Below are 12,429 nucleotides of genomic sequence, written 5' to 3'. Positions count from 1 at the left end.
TGGAGACCAGCCTAGGTGAGAAATGTGAAAGACTCCTTAGTCACTGTTTATCTTTTAACATTTATAAAGAGTGGGAACTGTAATTATATTCACCATATTTTTGTGTCACTCCGATCCATCAATTCCTATTTAAAATTGTATTTCTTTTAAAGATTATCATTTTCAACAAATATTTGGAAACCACTTCAATTGGGCTCTGAATAGGAAAGGGTTAAATGAATATTACATTTTACTTAAAAAGCCCCCAAGGGTGCAGGTTAAGTGGCTACTTAGGATGTCATGCCTGTTAAATATTGCACTCTGAAAGACATGTCTGAACATTGTACTTGTCCTAAAATTAGCAGTAAGGTTTAAGATGGATTCAAATAACAATGGGTGGAGCTAATTGCAAAATAAGAATCTCTGATGATTTCCTAAACCACGAGAGAAATTGAGATGAAGCTCTTGTCTTTTGTGCTGAACATGTCTGATCGGCTCCCCAGTCTCCGATCTGAGTATGCACGATAGAGCAGCCTAGGAATAAGTGTACCCCGGCGATTCTTCCAAATATGGGGTGGCACAGTTCCTTTGCCCAGAAAGGGTATGTAATCACACCCATATTGAAGGCATTAATAATTGGAATGTGATTGTTGTAAATCACTCCTACTGACTGCTGCTGAAGGAATATATGATCAACTGCAGTTGGAAGTTGTAGCTGTTGAGAAGTTGATTCAGGGGTTTCAGAATGCATTAATCTATGTGTTTTGTATGTAACGTAATAGATGCATAACACAGGGCTTGGAATATGTTGCAAGCTACAGGAAACTCTTTGGTATCCAGCACTGACGGGACTGGGATGGTGCCGGTTGATTAAAAATTCCGGATGACGGAGAGGGTTATCTACCGAGGCTATTTTTAACAAACTGAGTCAGACTGCTGTTATTGAGGTGTTCGGACTTCCGACAGCGCCAAGAAGCCGAGTAGTGGCAGTTTGGAGAACTACCCCCCACTGACTAACTCGGCCACCGCGGGAGACTCAGACTCGGCAACATTGCCGGTTATTGAGGGGTTGTTTTCAGAGTGAGAATTTTGCCGGTTAATAGAGAATTCCGGATACAGGAAACTTTGTGCTATCCGGCACCGACGGGACCGAGATGCTGCCATTCCCTCAAAACTGCCGTACACTCCGGAGCTAATGTGGAAACATACGGAGATTTTCATCTCCATATGAATCAACAAACCCTGTTGCTTAGCAACAGCCTCTAAACAGTCGGCAAGCGTCTCTGTAGCGTCTCTAGCTGAAGCTGTTGCTTAGCTACAGACGTTGCAGAGCTTGACTGTTCAAAAAAAGCAAAGAAATGAAAAGAATAAAAAACGGCTCCTGATTTTTGCCGGTGGCTCGAGCTTGCCGGACGGTTCGCCTCCAGATAACAAAGTTTCCTGTATTTAGGTGCTGTTTAAACAAGAGTTTCCTGTAGTAGCAAACTGAGGACTTTTTAAAAACCCACAAGAACAAAGCTCAAGTGGCTTATCCAAACAGAAACATCTACATCTTTTTCCATTGTCATTTTATAGTTATGTTTCAGATTTTTTTTCATTTGGTTGAGGTGATGGATACCGAGCGTTCGGTAGCTGTTTATATACCAAGTGGTTAGGCCAGAAGTGATACTGATATTTATGGACTGATTAAAGGGGCATGCTATAGGTTCAGTCTGCTATGTAAACTAGTGGTTGACAGAATTGGCACACGAGGTCATATCTGAATCTAATGGGTCAATATTTAACCTTGAAGGCCATAAGTTACAATAAGATTTGACTTTAGAATGTGGGAGCATTGTTGGGTAAAAGTACATAAACAAAAACAGAGAGGTGGTCTCATTGAACCATATACAGTTCTTACAGGGCTTGACAGGGTAGATGCAAAGAGGATGATTCCCCTGGCATGGGAATCTAGAACCAGGGGTCACAGTCTCAGTAAGGGGTCAGCCATTTAGGACTGAGATGAGAAATTTCTTCATTCAGAGGGTGGTGAATCTTTGGAATTTTCTACCCCAGAGGGCTGTGGAGGCTCAGTCGATGAGTATATTCAAGAGAGATCGATAGATTTTTGAATATTAAGGGATATGGGGATAGTGCAGGAAAGTGGAGATGAGGAAGATGATCAGCCATGATCTTATTGAATGGCAGAGCAGGCTCAAAGGGCCAAATGGCCTACTCCTGCTCCTATTTCTTATGTTCTTATGAGATTGCAATTGCGATACACAAGTGATTTTAGTGATGTCCCCAGTATGATAGCAAGCTGTAAAATGTCTGTCTTCTATCCTGTCAAATAGCTCCAAAAAATGAATTCCAGACATTTAAATAAGAAAACTTGGACAGAAATGCTGGTGCCTTAGGCAGTGAGGTTGATCCAAAGGAATATTTTAAAATGTTAGCAAGTAGTTTGCAAAAGAAGTAGAAATGTTACTGAAAAGGGCTGGGTATGGGTGTGGCTGGGTATAGGCAATTATTATACATCTTCGCAGTGCATTTCATCATTAAGGTCTTAAAATACTGGAATTTCCTTTCCCTATAGTCAATATTGACCCGGATTTTGCGGTCCGTGGCGAACGAACGGCGCTAGTCGTTCATTACACTTGAACTTGCCCACAGACTCCCTATTTTGCACTGGAACGTGCAGTTATTAGAGAGCCAAAACAGCGTGGCGCCCTCTACAGGGGGTCTGGGACATGTGTGAATAGGGCAAACAACGGCATGTCTCCTTAACCAATCAGATTGAAGAATCCTTACTGAGACAGGCAGAGTCTAAACCAGGAAGTGTAAGTTAGAATAGTTACGTCAATGTCAAATCATGTGGAGAAAGCAAAATGAACAGAGGGAAAGAAAGATGGGATTAAGAGAGAGAAAAATGAGAGAATAGGTTAAAACAAAATGCCGTGAGTGTGGTTTTGTTAAAGCAGCAAAGACTTATGGTAAAGTTAATGGCACATGTAATTAAGGGCAATGTGACCATACAGATCCTGTAAGTAACATAGGTGCAGTCTCTGGCAGTCGGTGATGGTATGGATTGAGTTTCTGAAGAGTCTCTCCCTATTGTCACCATGTAGTATATAATTTAAAAAAAAACTTCAACTGACTGTGGGAAATGACATATTTTACTGTATATGTTAATGATCTGATTAGGAATTGAGGGAAGAAATTGTATGGTGCATTGTGATGTCTTAAAGACTGCAAGAGGACATGGATAGGCTCATAGTATGGACAGGTGCAGTTTAATGTGGAGAAATGCAAAGTAATTTGGAACGGAGAACCAAAGGAGGCGATACATTTTTTAAATGGCAAGATTTAAAATGGAACAGAGGTGTTGGAGTGTAGATGCACAGGTCATTAAAGGTGGCAGTGCAAGTAGATAAGACGAAAAAAAAGGCCAACAGAATCCTTTGGGGTTGGTATGTAGAGGCATAGGTAATAAAAACAAAAAGGTAATGTTGAATTTCTACAAGGCCTCTAATACAGCTGGAGTACTGTGTACAGTTATGGGAACACCCTTTAAAGGAAGGATAGAAAAGCAATGGAAAAAATGCAGCATAGATTCACTTGGATGTTACTAGAGATGCACGGTTCAGTTATGAAGAGGGTCTGGACTATGAAGAGGGTCTAGACATGTTTTTCACTGGTGCTGAGAAAGTTGATGGAAGCCTTCAAATTATGGTGGGTTTTGATGGGGTGCATAAATTATTTCCCATTGGTCAGTGAGTTTGTAATGGAAGGGCATAAATTTAATGGAAGAGTTAATTGGGAGGTTAGAGTTATTTTGTTTTACACACAAGTTCGTTAAAATGTGTAATCTTCGTACAAGCCATTGAAACAGAATCCGTAAAATTGATTAGAAAGAGGAATATTAAAGGGTATCTGGAGAAAAAGGGATTCGAGTAGCTGGCTGGTGTGGAGAAGAATACTGGTGCAGACCTAATAGGAAAATTAGCCAGGTTCTGTGCTGTCCCATTCCAAGATTGTGCTGAGAGTGTTTCAGTGCTGTGGCTTATTTTTCATTGTGGTTTTTACATTTTTAATTAAAAACTTTACCTGCAATTGTATTGTTTATGTGGCGTCCAATTGTGGATACAAAGGGAAGGGTTTAGTACTCAAAGCTAACGCACCTTAACCCGTGCTTTTAGAAACTCCTCCTCCTCTCCCCAAGGCTCACCTTGTGTCAGGGCCATACTTGTGTGTCCTGCATATCTCATTTGTTTCACATTGGAAGGAAGCTTGGACCATGGACATTTCCGACCTGCTTTAGATCACAGGTATTTGCTGCTTCGCTGGCACTAATAAATAACTCATGACCCTGGCTCCCAGGATGTATGGTGAACTATGCATCCAGTACTCTGGGCTGGGGCTAGCCTGATGCGCAGCTAAACTCACCAGCTTTTAGCTGGACTGTGGTAGGAGTCGAGTGACAATTATACTCCTGTATCTCTTCCATTTACTTTCTGTGGTACATGCATTTTTTAAAGGACTGTACATAGCTCCCCAGTATGGAAATTTTAACTGTAGAAGTGCAACGAGAACAAGCTGAATCCAAAAATAAGACTGCTGGAACATAAATTACATCTTGGACACTAGACATAGATAGCTAGCTTTCTCACCAGTAAGTGATTTTTTTTCCTAAAAAGAGGAATGGTTGCCATAATAACTTGGTGCAGCGAGAGGCATAGATAACAATGGGGGAAAACTCAAACTGGGAAGGTGAAGTATAAGAAAATCCGATTACTGAGAAAGTAATATAAACAAAAGGTTAAACTGGAATGGGACATTGTGGAGTGATGCTTGAAGACCCCAGCAGAATTCTTGAATGTAAAAATCAGTTTCTACATAGTGAGCCTGTATACCAGGAAGAAGCATTTTCACCAAATTTTGATATGTTGTCTTAGCTCCCATCATTTCCAGTCAAGAATTGGGTTGGCTGAGCTTCGGAGTCTGATGGTTCATGGGTTCAAGCTCCACTCCAGGACTTGAGCACACAATCTTGGCTGACATTCAGGTGCCATACTGAGAGTGTGTCACTGTCAGGTGGATGTATATATAACTCAGTGGGACATAATGCTCTCGTCTCCTAGCAGTAAACAAAATTAGCACCAGGATTCAAAAATTTCATGGTTTTGCTGGACTATATCTTTCTGCTTTCACAAAACTTTAAATATACAGAAATGTAATAATAGTCTTGTATGAAAATATTCCCAGCAGTTACTTTCTATCTCAAGTATCTCCTCCACTATTTAAGAATTATGAAGTTCTGATTAGAGAAATAGTATTGCACAGCATATTAAAACTAATCCAAAGGTTGCAATCAAGTTAATGGATGTAACGCCATATACCATTGCACTACAGATAGAATTGATCTTAGTCATCATTGGAATAAATTTGTCTTTTAGCCTTGGTCAAAAGTTGATATAAGGTGATAAGGGGGAAAACTCTACACTGGCTGGAGTCATACCTAACAAAGGAAAATGGTTGTGGTTGTTGGAGGCCAATCATCTCAGCCCCAGGACATCGCTGCAGGAGTTCCTCAGCACAGTGTCCTAGGCCCAACCATCTTCAGCTGCTTCATCAATGACCTTTCCTCCATCATAAGGTCGAAAGTGGGGATGTTCGCTAATGATTGCAGTGCGTTCAGTTCTATTCGCAACTCCTCAGATAATGAAACAGTCTGTGCCCGCATGCAGCAAGACCTGGACAACATTCAGGCTTGGGCTGACGAGTGACAAGTAACATTCGTGCAACACAAGTGCCAGGCAATGACCACCTCCAACAAGAGGGAATCTAGCAACCTCCCTATGACATTCAATAGCATTACTGTCATTGAATCCCCACCATCAACATCCTTGGGGTCACCATGACCAGAAACTTAACTAGACCAGCCACACACATACTGTGGCTACAGGAGCAGGTGAGAGGCTAGGTATTCTGCGGTGAGTGACTCACCTCCTGAAAGAAAGACTGACATTTATGTAGCGCCTTTCATGACCATTAGACGTCGCAAAGTGCTTTACAGCCAATGAAGTACTTTTGGAGTGTAGTCACTGTTGGAATGTGGGAAACGCGGCAGCCAATTTGCGCACAGCAAGCTCCCACAAACAACAATGCGATAATGACCAGATAATCTGTTTTTGTTATGTTGACTGAGGGATAAATATTGGCCAGGACACCGGGGATAACTCCCCTGCTCCTCTTTGAAATAGTTCCATGGGATCTTTTACGTCCACCTGAAAGCAGACGGGGCCTCGGTTTAACATCTCATCTGAAAGACAGCACCTCCAACAGTGCAGCACTCCCTCAGCGCTGCACTGGAGTGTTGGCCTAAATTTATGTGCTCATGTCCTTGGAGTGGGACTTAAGCCCACAACCTTCTGACTCGGAGGCGAGTGTGCTACCCACTGAGCCACAGCTGACACTACAATGAGTCCCCAAAGCCTTTCCACCATCTACAAGGCACAAGTCAGGAGCAATGTGTTCTCATTTTTATTTTAGGTGCGTGGTCCCTTTAAGTTTGCTGCGCGGTATCTTTTCCAGCGTTACAGTTGATGATCGGGACCTCCCGATCGCCGCGCAGTGTAGGGTGAATGTTGGTCAGGAGTGTGATGGAATACACTTGCCTGGATGAGTGCAGCTCTAACAACACTCGCAAAGCTCGACACCATCCAGCCTGCTTGATTGGCACACCATCCACCACCTTAAACATTCCCAGAGGGCTGTGAATGCTGAATCGTTGAGTATATTCAAGGCTGAGATAGATAGATTTTTGGACTCTAGAGGAATCAAGGGATATGGAGATCGGGCAGGAAAGTGGAGTTGAGGTCTATGATCAGCCATGATCTTATTGAATGGTGGAGCAGGCTCGAGGGGCCGTATGGCCGACTCCTGCTCTTACTACTTATGTTCTTATATTCACTCCCTCCATCACTGGTGCACCGCAGCTGCAGTGTACCATCTACAAGATGTATTGCAGCAACTTGCCAAGGCTTCTTCGATAGCACCTCCCAAACCCAGGACCTCTACCAGCAGGCGCATGGGAACACCACCACCTCCAAGTTCCCCTCCAAGTCACACACCATCCTGACTTGGAAATATATCACCATTCCTTCATCGTCGCTGGATCAAAATCCTGGAATACCACCAGCTTCTCGAGGGCAATTAGGGATGGGCAATAAATGCTGGGCTTGTACCAGTTTGGGTAGGCTTATTCTAAACTTCAGTTATTCATTGGTCAAACTGTGATGTATATATTTTGTTTGTGCAGGATAATTTTTAAGAATGAACTAAATGCTGCTTTATGTAGATGAAAGGAATGCATTTTCTACACAATGACTAAATGGGATGCACTTCAGAAATAATTATCAAGATCATTGAATATGACATTCTTTTCATTTGCCCTATCTACTGTATCTGTAATCAAGTTATCCTCTGTTGAAGTGGTCGTTTCACCCACTTCGCCCAGTGGAATGAGAAAACAAGTGAAAAATAACTCGCTCAAACCTAATAATTGACACACGGTGTTCTAGAGTTAAAGCCTGTGCCAAATAGCAGTTTGCAATAAGCCACCTGCCCTGTAGGATATCTGTGCTGGGCCAAGAATTTAAGCCATCTGCAAGCTGTAGGGTAGGCTGGGCCATGTACTGCCAAGCCCAGCAAGATATCAGGCTTGTATATGGGGAAGAGAAGCTATACCAGTACTGATATTAGAAAACACTCACTTGTTCCAAGATAACGTTGAAATTGTTAAACGATAGGAGAAAAATGAATAGCCGATCTCCTTAAGTTGCTGCAGCACTCATTTATACTATTTTGTCCTGATTCCTGTCCTTTCTTTATATTCCAGTTTAATCTGAGTGTTCTTCTGATCAGGTAAATGTCAGACTGGACATTTGACCCAGTCCAAAAAAAAAAGCACTGTTGGATGATACTTTGCTCCCCCTTCCCTTCATTTCATTAAAAAAAAATTCTCTTCACATTTATGCACAATTTCCTACAGAGCGAGAAAGCAGGGGAACTGCTCTTGGGACTCTCGCCAATGGATCTTTTTGAGCCAGCTGCTAGGAGATATTTGAGAGCAGCCTGCTTTAATTTTTTTTTAATATAAAATAGAAGTGTGGAAGTACTCCACTTCTGCCCAGCGTATTCTCCCCCCCCCCCCCCCCCTCAAGACTGAAATTGGAATCTCGTAGGAAATTGCACCTGAAAATCTGTCCGACTAATTTGTGGTGATGTGCCCTTGCACAAAAGTGTGGTGTGCCAAGGGATTACTGACTAATGTAATGTGGTAGACTGCTCTTGCAAGATTCATAACTTGTTTTCTCCATTCAGAGGCTACAGGTATTGACTAGTTTAAAATGGTCTAAGGTATTTGGCTATGGATTTCATGTTTGCTGTGAGTTCAGTTTTGTTTGAAGTTGACTTGACTTGCTTTATGATCCTGTGATTACATGGCGCAAGGTGACTAGGCTTAAGTTACACATGATGAGTTTCTCCGTTTGGGGGAACTAACATTGCCTGAAAGCATGCACATTGGCAACAACAGCATTTGTCTGCTTTAACAACTTATAACAGAAGATACTAAACTGAAGTTTTTGCAGTCTGGCTAGATAAAATTTTAACCCTATTTTGGGATAAGCAGGTGCCTCTTCAGTACCACTTTAAAAAGTAGTGGTTAGAAATTAATGGGGCTTTGTACTCGATAAGAACATATTCCCATGACCTGGCCTTTTATTCCATTTTAAGGTTTCCAATGCCCCACACAGGTTCCAGGAATCGAGGTAGACCAATTGTTCTTGGGCCTCTTCAGCTCTTCATTCAATTCCAAGGCATTGTGGTAAAATGCCTCGAGTGATTCATTCACTTTCTTTCTCTTCCTCAACTACCCCCTACCCCCCACTAGTCTGGTGCGCTTGGCGTTTTGTTCTGATGTCAGAGGTTGGGATCTTGCAGTGTAAAGTGCGTACTCAAACCTGTCTCTTAGTTTTCTGTGGTGCACTTCCATATCGTGCAAAACATTTCGTAAATAAATTAGTACAACATATTCGATCCTCTGAATCTTCACCATGTAGTCTTTAGTTCTTTAAAAAAAAAATCTTAAATGTTTTCTTTTGGCTCATCTTAATGTTTTGCCTCAAAGGATCTGTTTCCACACGTGCACAGACAGGCACACAACCCAACCCCACAAAGCCTAGGGCAAAATATCTGGCAACACAAAAAAAAAAAGTCTCATTATAAAAATCCTTTTGAAACACAATAGCTGTAATTATTGAATATGTCAAACTGTGATGTATGTGGATTATGGCACACCAAGATATAGTATTTCATCTCTTTCTGACATCAGTGGTTTAATGTGCAACACATAGCATCCATGTCTGTGTGAGTGTGTCGTTCCCCCCCCCCCCCCCCCCCCCCCGGGTTTCTGTTTGGGTATGTTTGTGGATGCTCTGTATGCTTCTGCTGGTTATGTCAATTCTTTGTGCAATTATGCTTCTGTGAAGGACGGTGGCTTACTGTCCAAGGACCTAATGGGGGGTTGACATAAATTTAAATTTCTGAGCTGATGGTTTAACTAGCTTGAGCTGAGGGGGAATGGTTTTTCATTAAAGTACTTTTTGAAGAAATTAATTTGGTCTTAATTGGGAAAAACTAAAGCAGTACATATCTGAATGAGACACATTTCTGTATGTTAATTATGTACAGCAATAAGTGTCTTTGGTTATACAACATTCATAGTGCAAGGAGACGGGTGCTACTGTGATGCAAAGCAAACTGACGGGGATTAACGGTAGGGTGAGTTAAGGGATTGGGAGATGATTGGCAAAGGAGAGATGGTTCACCTGAGATTGCTGTGTGGATCGCATTAATCTTTCAGATGAAGAAATCCCTTAGCTCCGTGGACTCATTTAAGGAACTGTTCGATGCTATAATGGCAAGACAGCACAAGTTGGTATTTTGGAAGATGATCATTTGAGCTTGAAGTCCTTACTGGAAGGAGATCAAATGGATTGAAAAACCTACTTCATCCAGATCTACCGTATAATTTTTTGGTGTGATTTAGGCATTTTATTTTAATATACGATGTTACTTAATTTCCTTTTTTGCCTAATCCAGAAAATAGTATGCTAACATTTCGGGACTTCCTAAGCAATTGCATCAAATCAAAATAAGGGTCCATAATTTTAAAGTTGCATGCAATTAACTTTTTGCTTATTCTTTACTTTATATTCTAGTAAAATTAATAACTTCTTGACTTGTATATTGTGCAGCAATCCATGATTTCAGGAACACTTCTGAATGTAAGAATAGTTTTCCTTTTAAAGGTGTTGCCTCTTTGCAGCATCTCTGTGTTCTGTATTGCCCTCCTTGACGAAGATCAAGATTTCAGTGTGATGGATTGTCGTGGCTATAATATGGAATGTAGTCATTTTTTTTTAATGCTTTTTTTTTGGCGCGGTTTCCTTTCTATAAATGCTTAGTCATCTTTCCCTATCCAACCTAATGCCCCTCCTTTTTAAGTTCCCAGGATTTGTCTCTGATTAATAGGGATGTGCAAAAGTGACCCAGATAGGTTTGTTTTTTCCATTTTTATTTGTTTAAACAAATACATTCCCTCTCCTCTGTCCAGTGCTTCACCAGATAACCTAACTGACATAGGGAACATTGTGAGGAATCCATGGCATACGTACAGATCGCCTTTCAAAAGTTTGAGATTGAGTGAATTTGTCTTAAATTGGAATTGTATCAGCATTGTGGCGTCTGTGAAATTATTATGCATTTAAAATATTTTGCTGATGTACAGGAAACTTTTTTTTTTAATATCCGGGACCAGCGTGCTGCCGGTTGATCAAAAAGTCCAGATTACAGAGAGGTATACTTACCAAGGTACGAGCGCCCCGTACAAGGCCACAGGTGCAGGAGCCCCGGTTACACAGCCACAGATCCAGGAGTCCCTGTTGCACGGCCACAGGTGCAGGAGCCCCGGTTACACGGCCACAGATCCAAGAACCCCGGTTACACGGCCACTAATATATAGTAAAACTTACCTGAACCTACTCCCGAATTTTGCCAGTTAAGAGAGATTTCCGGATATTTAGGTGCCGGTTAAGAGTTTCCTGTACTAGTAGGCTAACGGGATAATTTGAACACGTTTGTGTTAAACTTTTGACGCCTACTGGGTCCGTAGACATAGAAGCAGCATCGGCCCCACAAACACAATTTCAGCACCTGTTCTCTCTATAGTGACTGAAGCAAGCATAGTGATCTGTGTCACATGTTAAATGATGAAACTGGTCAAGGTTTTGCTCTTTGCCAATAAACACTTGGCGTGTGATGGTGGGTTACTTCCATGTCGAGTTCTGGGAGCAAGCATAGCATAATATTCTGTTACACAGCTCCGATACTTGTACCGGAGTTTAAAATAGCTGTGAAGATCACAACAGTCCCAGTAATGGGGGCCGCCTGCCTATAAAGTGCCTTGGGACGTTTTACTATGTTAAAGGTGCTATATAAGTGCACGTTGTTGTTGTTGTTCTTCATGTGTACATTGTGTAGAACTTGGTGATAACTAGTAGATCTCGTGGTGATGCTGATGACTTAATAGTTACACATCTGTTTACTTTCACAGGCCGGTGGGAATGCCAAAAATGGAAAAAGTATACTTGCACAACCCCAGCACAGAAGAAACAATCATTTTAGTATCGATATCAGCAACAACATCACACTTTCATGCATCATTTTTTCAAAATAGGGTAAGAATTTTGTATTTTGGTTGCATTTGTTGAAATAGCTACAGGATGTTCTACTTTGTTATGTGCATATCAGCAAAGATCTGAGATTTGTATTCTCCACAGCATTGTGATGGTTGATCCATAGCCAGAACATGCAATAAGAGAAAATGTATAACTTTATGGAAACTGTGCATCACTTCGAATGACTGCAGGTGAAAATCTTTGTCTCTTGCCGGGAAGAGCAGTGCGGGGTTGGGGGGGGGTTGCTGGTGCTGCTGTACAGATTTTAATGAATCTTTTGCAGTGCTACTTGGGAATGCTATGGCAAGAATGATTTGAGCACTTTGGAAACCACCAAAATCGATTACAGTTCTGTATTTTACCATTTTGTATTTTGAAGAAGTAATAAATTTGCACTAAATTTTTTTTTAGGCCACAGTTAGTGCCATGTACAGTTTTTGGTGTTCCATTATGGAAAGGACATTACACCATAAAGATCAGACATCATAGCGTCACCAAGATCTTGCCAGGAATGGGAAAATATTAGGAGAGACGAGATACTGGGACTACTTCTATAGGAGCAGAGAAGGTTAAGAGGAGATTTAATGGAGGTTTTTAAAATTTCTAAATTAGGCAGCCAGGTGGTTGGAGCATTGCATTTGTATAGGAAAATTGGGTAAATATTTGA

The 12,429-nt window shown here is 41.4% G+C and overlaps 1 protein-coding gene across 2 annotated transcripts in view; it reads left to right on the top strand.

Annotated features, from left to right (window-relative positions):
• Positions 1-12,429, top strand: part of tmem131 (transmembrane protein 131) — a 251,222-nt gene that overhangs the window by 144,797 nt on the left and 93,996 nt on the right. For both annotated transcript variants that reach the window (XM_085999536.1, XM_085999535.1), the window contains one exon: positions 11,639-11,762. In XM_085999536.1, coding sequence (XP_085855662.1) covers positions 11,639-11,762 — 124 coding nt within the window. The remainder of the gene's footprint in view (positions 1-11,638; positions 11,763-12,429) is intronic.

This window comes from Somniosus microcephalus, chromosome 10 (assembly GCF_052327205.1).
Source record: "Somniosus microcephalus isolate GS21.2 chromosome 10, FLI_Smic_1.0, whole genome shotgun sequence".
Classification (NCBI taxonomy): Eukaryota; Metazoa; Chordata; class Chondrichthyes; order Squaliformes; family Somniosidae; genus Somniosus; species Somniosus microcephalus.
Note: the sequence above shows the minus strand (reverse complement) of the source record. Positions and strands in the feature narration are given on the sequence as shown.